The sequence below is a fragment of the Anneissia japonica genome, unplaced genomic scaffold (assembly GCF_011630105.1).
Source record: "Anneissia japonica isolate Jap-2015-1 unplaced genomic scaffold, ASM1163010v1 scaffold1306_len716249_cov185, whole genome shotgun sequence".
Lineage (NCBI taxonomy): Eukaryota > Metazoa > Echinodermata > Crinoidea > Comatulida > Comatulidae > Anneissia > Anneissia japonica.
In genome coordinates this window covers 597,743-617,860 of record NW_022708971.1, presented here as the reverse complement: position 1 = coordinate 617,860, position 20,118 = coordinate 597,743, and the positions used below count along the sequence as shown (strand labels likewise).

The 20,118-nt window shown below is 33.5% G+C and overlaps 1 protein-coding gene across 1 annotated transcript in view; it reads right to left on the bottom strand.

The window, feature by feature from the left end:
* The window catches only part of LOC117106632 (multiple epidermal growth factor-like domains protein 6), a 34,260-nt gene extending 14,933 nt beyond the window's left edge, over positions 1-19,327 (bottom strand). The window contains exons 1-2 of the mRNA XM_033248025.1: positions 19,252-19,327; positions 18,382-18,486 (exon numbers count right to left, since the gene is read on the bottom strand). Of these exons, the coding sequence (XP_033103916.1) occupies positions 18,382-18,486; positions 19,252-19,327 (181 nt within the window). The remainder of the gene's footprint in view (positions 1-18,381; positions 18,487-19,251) is intronic.
* Positions 19,328-20,118: the final 791 nt, after the last annotated feature.

Genomic DNA, 20,118 nt, shown 5'->3' with positions numbered 1-20,118 from the left:
CCTGTAGGAATTCAGACAGATCAAAATATCAAGGAATAAAAACAGACGTAAAAATAAAATATAACCAATGACATGGGATTTATGTTTTTTTTTTAAATATACAAACGAGGTCAGGTCTATAGGCAATTGAGGGGTTCTTTGAAGTGAGCACTGGAGGGATGTTGTTAAACTAAACAGTACAACACCATATACTACAGTGTTAATGAACTTGGTACAAACAACTTGATCCTGAACTACTATATACACTAAAAAAAATAATTACAATGCCAATTGAGAAAAACACAACCAGATAAGTAAATAAACATGACAAGTCAATATAAAAAACCTAATGAAATAATAAAAACAACCTAAGGTCGACTAAGGAACCAATCAATACTACATCCTCTTGGGATAGCATAATCTCAGCACTACATCAGACAATAGAGAGGAAGTGATCTTCAACCCATAGTAGTATATACTCTATAGACTACTTCAATGAGCAATTGGCCGAAATTCAAAGCTGTTTATATTCTACATTGAATTCCAGATAGATTTAACAAACTATTGAACAAATTTATTCATCCAAAATTACTATAACCACCACTGGCACTAGAGAATAATAATATGTCTCTGTCCAGTGACCATAGCAGACAAACTTACCATGACGGAATTGCCAGGGATGCGGATCTAAGCTTGATAAACTGGTTCTGGTCATGATTGAAAGAAAAGAAAAGGCCAAAAATTTTTGGCAATTTGATAAACATGAACACATTTCTCTCTTGCATGATCTATTTGCTTTATCCCTCTCAACACAAATATCACACATTATTTTTTTATTTCCTTCACATCGACCAGCAAGTACACGCCACTTAAACAGTGGCGGATCCTGGGGGTTCAGGAGGTTCGGAAGAAACCCCCTCTGTGAAGAAACTACTGGGTCCTGGCTTACAAGTGCCATGCTAATCTACCTAGGCATGTATCACACAAACTAGGCTTAGCCCAACTAGCCTTCAATTAAATAAATTACAGTATATACACTGTTTTTGTTTCAATGTTTTAATAATTTATGTATGAAGTGCATTCTTCAGGCCTATCGGTTAATCGATCCATGGAAGAAAGACTACGTATCCAACTACTCTATATTGTGGAAATATAATATATTGCCTATGTCTTAGATTTTATTTTCTCTCTATTTATAGACATAAATAATGAGATAAAATTACCTGACCTTTATCAAGACGGGGAAAAACCTTGAATTTTAAAAAAACTTCAAGGTCATTTAAAAGACTCCTCAGAAGCTGGGAAAGCTCATTTCTGGCCATCTCGGACTCAACATTTTCCCAGGGGAGGATCCCTGGACCTTCCTTTCATTTTGTTGGTTTTTTTTGGAAACACTTTGAAGCCCCCACATTCACATCCTGGATCCACCCCTGTTAAAGAATGAAACGATGCTTTCTAACCAAGTCTCTTATTGAGGCCTAGGGAGTGGAGTTATTTTAGTCACTAGAAAGAGTTCTGCAGCACCAGGAATTGAACCCAGGACCCTGGGATTAAAAGGCAAGTATCTTGACCACTATTGAATTCCACTCTATTATTAGCAAGTTCTGTTTTCCTAAATTAATTAAATTTCTTTTCATGGCGTTGAGCTACTTTCGTGTACACAGATTTTCCAATTTTGCTTTTCTATGTTTTTGACTCAATTGATATTTTATTACTTTCTTATTAAAATCATTGGAAAGACTGAATTTAATAATCTTTCCATTTTAAGTTATATCTTCAGGGTTCTCCCCTATTTTACGAGATATAATATTCAATTAATGGTATGAAAATTAAACCCGCATAAATTAAAACAGTAAGGCTTGTGTGAAATATTCTAATATGGGCTCATTCATTTATTATTATCACATATTTTCTTTTCACTCACACATTTAATATAAACTTTGCTACTTCCTCTGTCAACAAGACGGAATGATGGTTGGCTGGATTTTTAATTTGATCACATACATGCACCAGATTATAAGGTCAAATCGAGAAACTACTTTCGGTGCAGCTAAAAACTGCACTATGATACAGTACTTACTAGTAATTGTTAGGTTTGTCAACACATTACTAGGTTAAATACAGCATCTTATCAACAAAGTGATATCAATGGGGAATTCATTTTGTGCTCTTCCTACTGCGAAATATTTTTAAAAATTTAAATCTATTTTTTTAGACAGGCTGGAGAAACAGCCTAAGACACAAGTGGTTATCCATTTCTAAATCATTTATCTAAAGGTAAAGGTAGGAGAATAACCCATAACTTGGCGGCGCCATTGTGCTGAATTTCGTATGGGCGTGGTCCGTGACTACCTAGCAGCCGTAAATAGGCGCTTCTTGGTAGATACATGTTCACATCATTTCACAACGACAGGGGCTGAAAAATCTCATTTCTGTGTCCACCTTCCTCCCCAAGATTACATAACAAAATAATTGTGTTCATTTTTATATTACCATTTTTTCCATTTTCATAAAGGTTATATGATCCTATTAATCTTCATGCCCAGAGAAAAGTTTATAGGCCTTTGTTAAAATTATTTTAAAATAAGGATGAAACTCTTGGGTTTATAGAGCCTTGCACAATTCTATCAGGGAATTAGTTTATGATTTTGAATGAAGATACAGATGAATAAAATGTACTTAGTTTAAGAGAAGTAACGGCGCTACACCAATTATTCATTGGGGAAACATTGCTTTGAAAAATGTGCCTTCTTAAAATTTTGTTCCAAACATGGTGGATCTGGGTACGGACCCCCTGTCGGGGACCTTCGACCCCTCGTCATTTAATCTCTGGTGCCATCACTGTACCATAACCAATCCTCCATACATCACCAAGGCCAGCTGAATACCTATGGGATTAAGGATATCCTTGTCTGATGTTTATCTTCATCTCTGCTTGATCTGTATAATCCCATCTAGTACCTCTACCTCTGGGTGTGATCTAAAGACTCAATCTTTTTCACAACATATTTGATACCCAGTAGCAGTTAAAATCACACATTTTTTACCACTTTTCTACAGTTTTGCGAGTATACATTCTTTTTCCCATAACAACTATTAAAATTTCGCAGTCTCAGTGTTCTTAATCTGTGTCCAATTTTAAGTTCAAAATGTTTTTATTTTGTTCTTATTTTACGAAAACAGAAAATGATAATTACACTACTGTTGTACAACATGAGGTTATTACATGTCACTCCTACTACTAGGTACAGATAAGATTTGTTGGTTTTTCTATTTTTTTTTTTTTTAAATAAAAACCTCATTTGAACTGGGCATTGATTTGTTCTTATTTTTAAGCAGTTTCAGCCTAAATGTTCTTATAAAATGTGTTCTCATTAAAAAGGTTATGCACAGTACTGGAAGATAATGTCCATGTGCAGATTAAAGAATGTATTATACAGACTTACGGAAAACAGTAGAGAATTGTTTCCCAGTGTAATGCACAATCACCACCAGAAGGACTCCACTGCAAATAAGTCTTTGGACCTCTGTGGGTTATCTATGGTGTGAACACCGAATAAATCCAATAGAATCTAATTGGATGAATGGAAGATTGATGGAAAACAGGTCATGACTATTTTGATGATTGGTGTTAATGTGAAAGTAGACTTGCCACAAAAGTCCCTTATTTTTTTTTTTCTCATTGTAGACAACACCACCAATGAGCAAGTTAATTTACAGATGGCCAAAAAAAAGAAATTGAGTATGGGACACAAATTAAATTAGGTATGAGTGTTATAAAGGGTGAGTAACCCAAAATTAGGGCCTGCAACCCCAGGAGGGGGGGCTCACTCTTAAATATTTCTATATGGGGATGTGCCGCATTTACAGGGTATATTTTTGAGGGCTTGGTAGCAGTGTAAGAAATATGGGGAATTTGCAGCATTTATTGGGTATATACCTGTAAGGATTTTGTAGCACAAGTGTGATAAATAACCACAGTGAAATTGGTAGTCCCTGGCCCATCCTGTGTGAAAGTGCCACGATTTTCTGCACGATTTTAGCAGGAATTTCAAGCTAGACTGGGTGCTAAGCCGGTAAACCCCTTTGCTAAGCCTACCTTTGGTACAGCCACAAGACTGCGACTGATCGGAACACTTTTTGCCATCGGAAACCATTAAATATTGCGCCCTTTTGAGTGGCCTGTTTCCTGTTGTCTTTTAGTGCAATTTTGTTAAATGGTACTTCAAGTCCATAAGAATTTTCAGTAAAATAAGTAGCACAAGTATCTCATGTCTTAAAGTACTGCGGCACCCCTGTTTGGTTGGTATACAAGTGAGCTCCCCGGGCCTGGAACCCATGCTAATGTGAAAAATAATAATATGCAATAAAGAGATTGCACAGGAAATTCTCTAGAATCATTTCAACTATTTTTTGATTGAATATTGTTTACTATCACTTATTTCTAATTTCAAAGATTCCTGGCTTTATCATAAGGAGGTGAATAGGTTTGTGATATATGTCATTCACCAATCACAAGTACCATGTTTTCCTATCTATGGTTGTGCAAGTTTCTTGTCATTTATTGATGCTCAAGTCACTGGAATGTCATCATAGTGTCACTAGCCTCCTTAAGTCAAGAAATTAGAAGTTTGTTCAGATAATCAAACAGATATTTATAGAGAAATTCTGTGGCCAAAACTCAATCAGAACTGCTCAATGACCTAAATATCAGTAAATATTGACATGTCGACAGCTGACTCCAGACTGGGCTTCGCCAGCCCTTATCTGGAGTGCTTTGCATGTCCCACTAACCCACAAGTGGAGTTAACAAAAAAAAAACTTGGCCTAAGTGCCTTGGAGTTATTAGAAACCACATACTTCTCCCAGCAGAAACGTGTGTCTACTGCTTTTATACAGGAGTTTTTGTATTTTAAATTTTATCTTACGTTCTTCAATATGCAGATGTGTGTATTATTGTAGTGTATCTGGATTTTTCATGAAAACGTTATGTCGTTGATCACGAATAGTACTACCATGTTCTAGAGGGCATCCTTCAAATGACGGTAAAAGGCGTTTGTGGCGAACGCGTGCTGCGTCTCTATAACGTGTGTTCGAGTTTCGAACGCTATTCGATTGTCAATAGAGTGCCCGCTACCTTGTGGTAGTAGTACCCATCATGCCTAAACTGGAATTACACTTTTCCGCCATCTTTAATTGCTACATCATGACGTAGACACAAAAACCATTTTCTTTAATATATACTGTATTATATACATTTACATGATTATGGTCTGGGCCTACCCAGGGCAGGTCCAAGGTCAAAATATTGATAAGTGTAGGCTCTCCAATTTCATAGGGCTGCACCCAAGGGCTGCACCCAAGGCCTGCTTAAATTTAGGTCACCTCATTATAAATGTGTTACAGGGCATGTAATTTATACAGGCCATCTTACATAATATAGTAAACTATGATTGACCTCTTTGCTGATCATTCTTGTAAATGCAACACCAAAGGGAGGCAAGATTCAAACACACTTGATTTCTAAGCACACTCATTTTCAACTACACTCTAATGTTCAAACACTCAAAAACGCAATTGATTTTAAACCCACCCACTCAATTTCAAAACTCACTTGATTTCGAGCCACTTGAGATCAAAACCAATCACTGAAAAACTATTCGATTTTAAACCTCAATGTTTTTAAATGCACATTATTCCTATACTTAGGTTTCTTTCTGATTTTCCAAATAAACTATGAAGCTATTATTTGGTTTGTGGTTTTTAAATAGTAACCTGGGATAATTGGGAGAGAAGGGTGCATGTTCTAGCAAAGTAGGGAAGAAGAATGAATACTAATATTAAAGTGAACTATCTGCTATAGCTTTGGTTGCATCGGGGATTACTCAAATTTATTTAAATATAACTCTTTTTTTTAAACATCTATATCAAAAATACAGTTTTACTATTGCTATCGGTGACACAAAATGTGTTCAAACAGACACCATTTTCTCCACTGACAACACCATTGATCCCAATTTCTAAAGTAATTATTAAGATGTTGTATCTTAGTTTTTCTTCGCAAATTTTAATTGATGATTAAATGTGTGTTCGATTAAACTAATATAATGCGAGCTTTTGCATTTTTAGTACATTTTGATGGTGAATTTATTAGGTTTTAAATGCCTCTTCCAGAAAGCCTATTCTAAACCATTGAGATCATGAAGTCATTCAGGCGTAATGAACGGTAAACCAACGTCTGGTTAACAACAAAGGGTGCCACCAGGTGTTGTGACGACACAACTGTTGTACTCGATAGAGAATGTGAAAAGCTATATATGAAGAAACTATTTTTTTTTTGGCCATCGTTGCTGGTTTTGGGATGGAATGATGACTTATATAAGATATTCCATTTTGACAACACTTTGAGATGAATCACTTTGGAAATTTTGATTGTAAAATGCTATTGGATCATCAAATTCATAGTCATCATCGTTATTATAAGTCTTTTCTTCCTAAATTTAGGCTCTAAGTGGTGTTGGAGTGTAAATATAAATAGTTACAAAGACCCAGTTTGATACTGTTTCAATATGAATGCCAGCTTGTGTTCTTTACCTACGCTCTCTTGGAACACAAACAGTTTATATTAGAATAAAGTACACCTTAAATATTGTGTCAACCATCTTGAGTTTGTGTTTGTCCTTTATCAGTGTTTAACATCACGCCCGATATCATCAAATTTAATTCTTCATAACACACTTGCAATTGTTTGCTGTGTCAACTTCATATGAAATTTGTTGATATGAGGCATTTGCTTTGTCTCCAATGTTTGTACTTTTATACTCAAAGGAATACCGGAGATATCTCAAAAACATTGTTACATTCAAGTTTGTCTGAGTTTTGATACTGCAGGCTACAAATAGTAGTAAAAAAAAGGACTTGGGAAAATCTATAAAATCAGATTATAAAAGTATTAAAAATGCATTTATATTTCAACATGGTAGTCTACGATGTAATAAATATGATGTCATCACCAAATGCTTGTTCCCATACTTTGCTGTCGTCCAGGTTAAAGGTCATAAACATTCCTCATGTCATAAACATATGAAATGAAAGTGGGACTGTTCATTAGAATGTTTTTAACAATGCGAGTTCTGTTGATGAACAGGACGTTTATCTACCTAACTGACATTTATAAACAAAAGGTTTATTTCTTCTCACTTGAAAGAATGTCAGAATAATATACAGTAGATACCTAGGCAAAGATGGCCCCCGGAAATAATGGCCCTGGAAAAAGGACCCATGTAAAAAAGGCCCCAATTGTTCAGTTACAAAGCCATGACATACTGTTGTAACATCAGTAAATGTTTTTCATAATGTTATTATTAAAACATATTGTTTGTAGTATGCTAAAAAAAATTAATATTTGAAAAGTACATTATAAATATTCAAATGAGATGGTACAACATGCAGGTAGAACAAATAAATGGAATGGAACATAAGAGATAAGTCAAAACCATATCTAATTATTTTTTGAATAAAGTACGATAGCCTACTACACACACACACACACACACACACAGAAAGGTTGACTTTAATCAGAATTGTATCCCAACGGGTGAACTAAAATTATGTTACCTTAATTTATTCACCCAGTTCTGGAGTGGGAAGTTTATGTTGGGGAACTGGGTTGAACAAGGGTCAAGCGATTTATGCTTATCCAACTATTTATAGTCAATGTTTTTGATATTTCTATAGTTTATGTTTGACTTAAGTTGGTTTCAAATAGACATATTTTCATGTTCATATTTATATCTCAACTTATGAATTGAAAATGATATTACATGCAAAAAATTATAGTACAGTACTGTATCACAAATTTAGCACTTTGTTTCATCAAATATCAGAATGATCAAATCTCTTATGTTGATTACTGCAGTACTTTAAACAATCAAATATTTTTTAATACAATTCTTCTTCGCCTACAAAATTGCATCAATTGTCATCCAATGGTCATTATAAGGCCAAGTCTTTGAACTTGAGGGTCAGATAACATTGTTTGCCAATTAAAATGTAGATTTATCTGAAAGGTAGACACTGATATAAACATTGATAACTATTATTGCTAGGTTTCAGACAGCCAGGACCCAAGACAACTTCAGGATATATACCAGATGGTCATCACAAATACTCTTTGACAGAAATAGTTTTTGACAGATTTTAACAGGATGTCGTCTGACCTACCTGTTTCACCAAGCCTAGAAAATAACAGACTTTAAACTCTGTCTATTTTACTGGAGTTTGGAAAACCCTTCAATTAAAACATTGAATTATACTGTGATGCTTATTTAAAATTGAATATATTTCTAAATAAATGATAAGAAACATAGTCAAAAGTAGTGGATAGCAAAAACAAAATCATGTTTGTTCATCAATTGTTGACAAGACCTATATATGATAGGATGTGTGGTATAGTTTAACAACACCAATCTTCAATCCCAAATATACAACTTAAAAGGAAATCAGGCAAATACATCGCCTTCCAATAGGGGTTACTAAACAATCTCAAATCCTACCAAATACAATCAAAACACTGCTAAGGTGATAATTGATGATGATGTTTACTTGCATAGTACCTTCAGTGCTATAGATAGTATAAAAAGTGCCATGACAAAAACAAATGAGACACAGAATCATATTATCATTGGTATCCTTAGACAGTGTCAATACTTCACCACTGACAAATATTGATGAATAAGTGAAGGTTGCTAGTGAAGTTGCTACCAACCATAATGTTCAATAACAATCAGATGTGGTGACAATTACATACGTTTGTTTGGCAACACTGCTAAATGACAGTCAATATTATACATCACAGATTATTATCAAGATAGTTTATTTTCACATCCCAATTGGGTGGTAGAAATGGTGGAGGACATAACTTTAGAAATAAACAGAACCTTGAATGAAGTTATAGTACTACAAACTTGTCAATGAGTTCCATACCATATGACACCTTCAACCATGGTGGCTATTTACCTGTTCTTTACATAAATAACTTTTTACTAATTTTAGAACAAAGACATTATTCAGAGCATCCAACACATTTCCAGAAAGAACATTTGTATGAAACAAAAATTGAAAACAAGTAATAAACTGAACATGGGCAAAACCCGCTGTTTATCGCAATTTCTAATATCGCACAAGTAACCGAAACTTTTGAGAACCAGAATTTTGAACATTTTCAGGTTTTTGCAATTTATTAAAAAAAAAACCATATTGGAGGACATTTCTGCAAAATATCGATCAATAAATCTAATTGAAATTGCCTTAAAATCTTTTTAAAAGCTTTTTTCTCAAAACCTACATGGCTTATATCTAATTAATTAAATGTTCATAACTTTTCAAATGCTCAACCAGTTTCCATCAAACAAACACTTTCAAATAATTTTCATATATTTTGTGCTGTTGATAGTGCTTATTTGAAAATATGAGTAATACAGACAATGTTTTAGAAATCTTGGAATCATGAATCGACTGTTGATTACAGAGTCTACTATAATCCTGGATAAAAAAAAATACCTAGAATTTCTCAAACTTGTCAGCTGGAATTAACAATGCTGAGTACCATAGCTTAATATCCTGGGTGACACAAAATAAATTTTGTTTCAGAAAAATTTTTTGATATTTTGAACTTTTCAAATACTATTATAGACCTACATTTCAGTTACTAAAAATAAAACTAAATGTTAATGGTATACTAATTGAAATAATTTTAATTTTTCCTAAAATATCTAAATAATTTAATATAGAATTATGACTGACATAATTATAATAATGACCACTTAAAAAAATAACAATACACTGTATGTTTATAATTATAGGCCGCCACCTATAAATTTTAATTATTTTATTTATTTATTTTATTCAATTTCCAGGGGAAAAAAAGAAAATAGTCGAAAGTACAATTATAGTTCCTGTGGGTGACCAAAATAATTATCCCATACTACACAAAAATTCAAGCATATAACTACAAAAAGCTTACTTATGCCAAATATAATCAAATTAACATTAGCATAAATCAAAAAAATAAAACTTTCGTAATAACATTTGAAGATTTTCCAACTAGCTTGAATTATCAAGGTTATAAAATTACATACGTCAACCCTGACGCAATTTACAGTATTTGATATTATTATGCTGACAACAATGGGGCCAACAAGTACTTCTACGCCTCCCAAGTACCTGCAAAGTGGCAATTGGCACTTCACATGTCTCCTACTATATCATCAATTACAAAATATTACCACACTTACAGAAACCAACTGCAGCTTCATAGATGATATTAATACTATATTCCCATGACCTAAAGAATTGAAGTAACATCATTAGAACTGTCAATCCTGATTTAAGAGTACACTAATAAGTAATATTTCATTTTCACATAATAATAGTACCTAAGCAGCAACAAGTAAAACTAATATGATGTACAATTTACATGTGAAATAGCAATACTAAATACCCAATACCATTTATTGCAGAGTGGGCATAATAACAATGGGTCTGATCAGAGGGCCAAATTGAATTTTTGTTTTAACACTGAGGGCCACACCAAAACTTTGATGTTTCCATTTGGCTTCTACAAACCGTCATGCACTGATTTTATACTACTTTTTATGCTCAGTTTTTATAGTACTTTTTACATATGATTGGAATCGGGCTGTAAAAAAACAAAGGGTTTTCCATAGCCAAAGACGGTTGGAGAGCCGCACACATAAGGTTATTAATTTATTTTCATGGGCTGCAACAAAATCATTGTTAAGCCGCATGTGGCCCAAGGGCCACACTTTGCACACCTCTCATTTATTTATTTGATGACACTACACCTTGTATTGGTGTTGCTCACAAACTGTGGTGCGGTCCTACAATTTACAGCTGAGTACACAAGAATTTGAAGGAAAAAGATTTTAGTGAAAATCATAAAAATCAAGAATAGAAAACTGGATATAAATAAATACTGTATAGTGCTTTATTGCAATCTACTAATATTTTACATAAATTAAGGTTTAAATATCTACTTGTAAGGGCCTTACCATACTGAAAATATTCCTTACATCTCTGTGTTCACTTTAGGTAAAAGAAAGTAGTTGATTATGTACTGGAACAGAAGGCAAAAAATAAATACCTTCAGATCACTAATAGACAATATACTCTCAAACTAGTTACAAAATCTTGAGATATTTTAGGAATTTACATAAATCAATCAACTACATAATGAATAATTTAATAATTTCATGTTTAAACCTCAAATTCTTAATGATTTTACTGGTCAAGTATAATGGGATGCTTATAATTATTTTGAAAAATGTAATCTTAAAACAATTTTTAGGCCTATATGCAAATCAAATAAAATCCATGGCTTGTGCATATATTATTACTTATACATACTTATTTTATTAGTGTAAAAGTGATCAGAAATTGTCCAAGGTTACACCTCTGAAAGAAAAGCATGTACATTCATTAAAAAATTACTTAATCTACGATTGTATCGGTGCCAATTTGGAAATCTAAACAATCTAATCTCTCCTATGGTGATCTGGTTCGTGATCTTACAGTTATTGTAACACCTTCAAACGCAGACATGCCTCCGTGCTAGCCAATGCCGCTTGTATCAGTTTCATGCCACACTGACTGAACATGTAGCCATGACTACTGAAGTGAGAATTATTAATTAAATTGTATTATGATAACCATGGCAGCACCTCTCTGATGGGGCCACCCAATGAATCAACCCACAGGAGTATGAATAGTAACAGAATAGGAAATCTTGCATTTACTCTTGGTTAGGCTAAGTACTCTGTGTACCATTCACCGTAAAATCTCCCTTCCTTTATAATTTACTCCCTAAGTGAAGTATGTATGTTTGTCTCGGTTATCTCAAGGGTACCTGCTCCTGTAACTAAACTAAGCAATAAACCATTCAAACATAGTATCTGCTACTTAGGAAATACTAAAACATGATTAATACTTATTTATACAGGCTTATATTAAGTAAAATACACTGCTATATTTACATTTTGATACAAAATCATACGCATAAAATTAAAAAAATAATTTATAGAGAAAAAACTGTCATTACATATACCGTAGATTGCATTAAAGTTGTTAAAGGAAAAACATTTTAAAATGGTTGATCAAACAACTTGGAAATAAAGGTACTAGTTTTATAAGATTGCCTGGTAATATAAAAAAATAAAATATTTTGCAGTGCTTGAAATACTAAATCTATGCCTTTGGGCATTTTGATCTTGACTGTATCAACAACACTTTCTTTCTACTCAACTGGACACAAACTCTGTTGAACTTCTCAACTCTTAAGGCCTACAAAACCTTACATGTTTATTTAATTCTTGCTATTAAAGTCACATTTTGAGAGAGTAAGCTTCATTGGTCTCACAGAATTGGGAGCAAATCTTGGACATAGTGATCTGTGATTGATTTGATCAACCTGCTTTTTCAACTACTGTAATACAAAATCGATACTGTACAAGTTCATAGAATTCTCTTTTACCTAATACAGTTAAACTTCCCAAAGTCGACCTCGACTAACTCGAATTTCGCCTAACTCGATTAGTCAACCTTATTTTACATGGTAAATTGTTGTGTTTTCCATTAATTAATGATCCGTACGTCAAATCTTATCTAAGTCGAGCAATTTTCAATGTGATTCGGATTTGTATAAGGCAAAAGTGATCACTACTGAATGTTTTACAAAATGGAAGGAAGAGTTCTTTTTTGACCAACAGCTTTTTCAGATAAAATCTGACCTATGCAGGGCAATATAGAAGAATTTAAAATAATTAAACTAGTATGGTAAATTTTATTCTACACTAATTTTTTAGGTTAAAAGTATTTGTAATTTGCTTCTCTTCCCTTCCTGACTCCACCTACTTCCAATGGGAATTCTTAATAATTGTAGGTATTTTATGGAACAAATAACTTTTTAAAAAATATGGTATTTAATTTTTCTGTAGGTATTAGAAACTGTCTATGCACCATTCATGGCTACATCATCATTTCTGTATGTTGTAAATTGCTTTCATCCAAAGGGGCCATCAGTGACATTCATGAGTGCCAGACATGGTAGAAACAGGTGAAACTCATCTGGCGGACGACATAAACGTCCAATCATACACGAATGCCCACGGTAACACCACCTTACAATAACTCTCCGACAGTCATCTGTTATTCTTTGAAATTTCACCCTTGGTAGCTTAGCAGGGATACGGGACAATCTAAAAATCAAACCAGCATGTTTGTGTACAGTGTAGGGCACCAGGGAATGTTGAAGTAGCCCTAGCTTTGTGAAGTGTGACTTGCCGTTTAGTCCTGCATCAATCGCGGTGCCTAAGGGTAGAGCAGCTGTTAAATGATAACATAGTATGACATCTTCTAGGCCCCAATTCTCATACAGTCATAATACACTACTTATTTCATTAAAGGGGATAATTACTAATTATGTTTGTTCCACAAGCACTAATTATACATCAGGGGTCTCATGTCCAGTAGCATATCTAGGAGTCTTAAAGTGGGGGTGCTGATGGGTGGGGGGGGGGGGGGACTCGAAGTTGAAGTGCGGAGGCTGGATAATCAGCTGAGGGGGGCTAACTCGTAAAATATGGTGATATTAAGTGATTTTTAACTACTTGACCATAATTTTTGTGGGGCCCCCCGAGTAATTTTTGAAGGGACGTGTACCCCTTGCGCACCCTAGATACGACACAGCGTAGTCTTTTGGAAGTCATGGGAATCTCCCCAAAGGCCTCCCGCACTCCAGCATAGTGCAAGCAACAAGAACCTCCTGGAAAATAACTCATAATTCACAATATTCGCATGTTTAACTATTTTTAATTTCACTACTGTATTATCAATTGTCTAACAGATGACCATGCTTATGAAAGTAGACTCTTCCAATTTGGGAATAAAAAATCAAAATTTAACAACCAATAAAAATTTAAATTTAATAACCACAAAAATATTAAATTTGTTTTATTAAAATGGGCTTATTTCTGGTTGCTGGACTATCAAGTGTTCCTTAGCTTTCCCATACATATCATGGAATGAAGACATTATAATTTATAACAGGAAAGTTCCAAATCCCAATTATTTGATATTTATGTTTTGGCAATGTTGAAATGTTAAGGATATCTTAATTAGTGCAATATATTGCAGACCACACAGGCATAATAAAAAAGAAAACAAACATACTGTAGACAAGGTCAAACAAGCCCTTTAAACAGTCTGATGTAGCAAACAAAATTTAAAACAACATCCCATAGATTTCCATGAAATTAAAACTTGCATGTTGAAAATACAGTTTCTTGTTGATTCTGAGAGCCAGGGTATAGGCCACCATATCACATAAAGTTAGATTGATGTAGACATATGTGTGAGTTATTGATATAGCTTTTTGATAGCCTCATATCAACACTACCAAGCAGATCACTTGCCCCTTTGGGAATGAATTTAAGAAAGTATGCTGGCTAGAGTTTCAAAGGTGAAATCAACTCTCTTATTTTTTTCCTTTCTTTATTGCCGTTTACAAAATTTAAAATTATTACAGTATATCAACATATTGGGAGGGCCAAAAAATAGCTTCAACATGATGATTTTATCACTTTTTTTTTGTACAATACCATAGTTTCTCGGGTATAAGCCCATCTCCCTACATTACACCCATTTTACATGCAAGCCAATCCTCAGGGAAAAAGACCCAGGGTATGATTTAAATGAGTAGCTCAGCTAAATTTTACAAATACTATCTAAAAAAAAAAAAATCAAAAAATTGACTTTGAATTAGGCATGCAATGCTAAAAAATTCCCCAGTATAAGCCCATCCCATTCTTCCCCCTGCCCCACAAAAACAAAAGGGGTGGGGAGGGGGGGTGAGTTATGCCAGAGGAACTGATGTATACAATTAACTTGTCCAAGTGTTGTGTTAATTAGATTAGATTCAAGAAATTGTTAATCTCATCAACTTGTATAACATTCTCACTAATTCACCATGTAAACAGTGTAAATAATCTGATAATTACACTGTAGCACTGATAATTCACTGACAGCCTTGGTCGTGGTTGCTTGATTGATTGATTGATTGATTGATTGACAATCATTTGATTAATTTAAATGAGAGACACTTATATAGATAGTTATTGGGTAACACTTTTGTATTATGATGAACAATAGCTGCTGTAGCCAAGGACTTTTAACTGCGCAGTCATTAGCATTTCAAACAACACAAATACAGTAACGGCAGAACTCACACTTTAAAGACTATTGATCAGGGGTTAATCAAGATTAAAATCTGGGAGGGTCCATGTGATGTGCAAAAAACACCAAATACAGAGGTGATGATGTTTGAGATTTTTGTTTAGAAATGCTTAAAAATTTACACTGGTACTATGGAATATAAAATCGAAAAAAGAAAATAGCTTATTTGGAGAAGGCTTTTAGTTTTGTTTTACTCTCTGAAGGAGAGCATCAAATATGGCCACCCATTAAAAATACTTGAATATCTATTGTGAAAATAGCATAGTTTAGTAATGTAGCGCCCTCTATCATACCACTGAATTAGGGATGATAATTTCATTGTCAAGTTAAAAAAAAGTTTGTGAATTAGTACTATTGATAATACCAAAACTGTAGTTTTCACTTTTCTCTTGTTTTTTTTTTTAGAAAGGTTTCCATCAGGCCATGTTAACAACATCCTTCCATCGACTTGGTATATTGCAAAATAGCATCCAGTGCAACTGTCACTATAACTTCAAACAGAAGGAATTGCTCTTTGTAGGAGTATGTAAAGAGCTTGGGGACTACATTGGTAAACTATAGAGCCCATGTATCCTGCCTATCTAAATTATAATATAGACAAGAAGTCAGTCTACATTTAAACACCATAAATAAGATTGCTACAAACGAGGCGCCAACACGTTCACTTAATAAAGCATCATTAACAGGCATATTCGTCATTACAATAACTTTAATCGCCATCCACACTACATTTTGAAAAATTGTTTTAAATAACTTCGCTTATACTCCAGAAAAATGTAATCTAGTTTATCTGTAGAACAAATTTTAATCCATAATACTACCGAATTTAGTTGATTTCAGTGAGACAGTAATACGGTGCAAAGTTAACTGAGCCTTTTATGTGTTCCAATGCCACGAATAGTTAGCAAACTTCAGGCATTTTTGCAGTAAAATATAGTCTTTTTAGTTTCCTACAACATACTTCTAACTTTCCACATAGGTATAACAGTTTTTAATCATCATAATAGGCCTACATTTTATAGAAGATATTTTTTATATTGCGTCTTAAAGGAATGCGTAGACCTATTTGGAGGGTATTTGCATTACTTTTATGTCAGTTTTTTTAGTATCTTTGGGTTCAATTATATTATTTATTGTTCTATCAAAGGAAAAACATTTTATTTCATATTATATATGCTGGATGACAATATTTGTCCAAAATAGATTGTTGCAGATGGGTTACAATGAGCATACCTGTAAAAACACTATTTTTCTGTATTGTGTATGGTGCTCTGCCACAACTACACAGGCACACCAGCTTAGGAAGGTATGTAATAACCAAACCAAACTGAAACATGTTTTATTAGTAGTACATTACTCTATACAACTGAGAATACGCCTACTAGGTGGCGCCCTTTTAAACTTTTTGTTGCAAAAGGAAAAGAACTTTGTCACAACTTACTGCTTGTCAACGAACATGTTAATATAAGCAAAGATAATTATCTTTGATTCATTTTTATCTATTCTTTTTAACAAAATCACTGCCATATGCAATCTGCAGTATCCATTATGGTAATTTTTTTTAGTATACCGGTATTTGTTTAAATTAGTAACTTCTTTGATAAATATTCCCTCAATTGACTGAAAACAGCTTTTCCATTCAACATAATTTGAGGATATCCAGCCACAACCAGCATATTTATGACTTTACCCCCTCAGGAGAGGAAACAACCCAACAACTGTCCCTGGCAACCAGGGAAGGAATGAACTCCCTGAAGGTACTCTACCTCCCGAGCAATGAATATCACCAAACAGCTGCTAGGCATATTTGGCATAGGTTTAGCAAACAACCAATTCTAATATGAGTGTAATAATCTTTTATCTGTGGCCAGCTTTGTACTCCATTTTTAAAGTCAAAAAATCAGGAGAGAAAAAATGTCATTCTAACTTTGAACATGAAGTGAATTGAAAGTTTGTTTTTACAACTAGACATCTTTTCATCATCTCTGTTTTCCTAAATGTAGTATGAGTAACCATCGGAAACCAATCGGTGCTCAGGAATATATATTTTGCAAATATACCTCGACAAACAGACGACAACATGAGTGACAAACGATGAATGCCTCAGTGATACAAATGCCATTTATGATTATTTGTTTACAAATCAAATTAAAGCCCTATTCCTTAAAAAGCCTAAAAATCTGAAAAAACATGCATTACTCTAATTACTATAAACCAGGTCATTTATTTTTTAATTCATCCCACATTTAATCAAATAAAAGCTTTAATTAATCTGATTTACTAAACTGTTTACGTCGCCGATACGATAGTAAGCGATAAATAAACTGCGCCCTCTCTAATGACATTAGCTTTCATACCTCGCACTTTGTACAATGCGGTCAATCGAGTAGGCCTGAGATATGTTTGTTTAATTGTCAAAATCTCAGAATCATTTTTTAAAGTTTGAAATAATTCCAATAAAAATGTATTTCACACGTCAATAATAGCCACGGAAAATAACATATCAGCCATTTTTATATCTGAAAACAGAACCTAAATCAGTGTTGCTAGGCTAATGTTTCCGGCACCTAATTTCGTTACCAATAGATTAGACTTATCGCAAAATCAAACATAAAAAATTCGTCCACGTTTATTTTTTGTGTTGAACACAAAAAAAAAAAATCAAATTTGAGTCTTATTTTGCATTTCTTTTTATTTAATATTATATTTATAAATTGTTCTAGCATATATAAAATTAGATATTTCTTGAAAAATGAAATTTTGCTGTGAAATGGGCTTTAATCTACATAGAAATACCAAAAGCCCTTGAAAAGAAACACATTCATAACCTTTTTTTTAAAAGAATGATAGAGCTACAATACATTACAGGCTCAATGAAGGCAGCCCTATGGAGCTTTACTTCAAACTATCATAGGCCTGGGCTAAAACCTGTGCAATAAACGACTGCCAAATCATGACTAAAAACTACATTATTGTTAGACATAGAAAATATGAGTCAGTAGTAGAGTTCCGCGGAACTCTTGTCAGCAGTAGACACGTACGCCCTCTGGGAGCATACTTTTCAAACTTATGGTGAACTGTGATTGGACTTACCGTACTGGCATCTTGGTCCCTGGAATCCTGTCGCACATTGGCAAGATTGCGAGTAGCCTCCGGTACACGTACCGCCATTAAAACAAACACCGGTACTACAAGTAGCTGTAAAAAAAAAAAGAACAAATCAACGTATGTATGATTTCACATATTATGCTATATATATATAGTAAGCCCATGTCTATGATACAGATGAACTATCATATTTACTGCTAAATGGTATATAATATATTTGGAAAAAAAAAAAAAAAAAAACCATGCATATTAACAATAATTTATTTTCTTCAAACCCCAACAATTATCAAAATGTCATTTTAAATTATTTTACAAGAAATTCTCTCGCTACAAGAAAACTGTTATGTGCATTTAACGTAGCATTTACTGAACACAATTAACCCATAACACATTTGCAACTTAAATCTACTCTAACAGGTTTATTTAATTTTTTTTTCTAATGTTTAGTTTATGCACTTGCTTGATTTGAGTTGTTTGTTATAGGTTTGATAAGTTCTTGTTTGTTCTTGAGTTTGTATTCATTCACAGACTTTAAACCAATTCTTTTGCTATTGTTCAGCTACCACAGTTCATATATCAATAGTAAAATAACTTGCTTTGTATTTCTTGTTACTTAGCACTATTTTTTTTTATTGCTTAATCTGCACTAATTCAACATGTCAATCACTGCCGGCCGCATGTTTTACAGTGTTTTTCTTCTTTCAATTACGCCATGGAATTTTCTTCTTTGCTCTACTTGTTATTTTATAATTTTCTCCAGCAAGGACTGACTGCTAACACCATTTGCAATTACTAATGGATCACTACTAACCATTTATTTTGCACCGCTATTTTTGTACATTTGAATTAGGATACCATATTGGTTTTGCACCATGTCTCTCTCACTCTGTGCCATGTGTTTATACCACTTGCACCATTTCTTTTCTGTCATTATACTATTTGTTCAGCACTGCTTGTTTTCTGTCTCATATTCCATGTCATTTGTTTTGCACCGCTTGTTTTCTATCTCACATTCTATGTCATTTGATTGCACCACTTTTTTTCTACCTGTCAATTTGTTATTTGTTTTGCACCGCTTGTTTTCTATCTCACATTCTATGTCATTTGATTGCACCACTTTTTTTCTACCTGTCAATTTGTTATTTGTTTTGCACCGCTTGTTTTCTATCTTACATTCTATGTCATTTATTTTGCACCATTTCTTTTTTCATCTGTCATTCTATGTCACTTGCTCTGTACCATTTGTTTTCTATCATTTGTTCCATACCATCTTTTTGCAGGTCTTTATACTACCACAGGGTCTTCTAATCTGATTATGTTGCAATTTTTGTTTTTGCTCTAGGTTGAGATTGTTTTGGACCTTTTAGTTAACATGCAGCTTGCTCTGGGCTGCTAACTTTCTCCTGGAAATCAGGATATGAATCATTTTTACAAACAGACATATTATTTCATATTAGCCAATGCTATAATACTGTTTGTTGTATATTATAACTTATATGACAAGCTGTCATAGAGATAAAAATGCTGTCATTAGCTTTAGTGCATATTAAAAATTGTCACTTCTCTCATGTTTTGCATATTTTGCTGGTACATGTTTATCTGAAAACATTTTGCAGTTCCAGATAACTAGGTCTAATGAGACTTAATAGGAAAATGTTACATCATACACAATATGGATTCGTATCATTAAATATCTGTGTGTTTAATACTTGTGCAAAATAT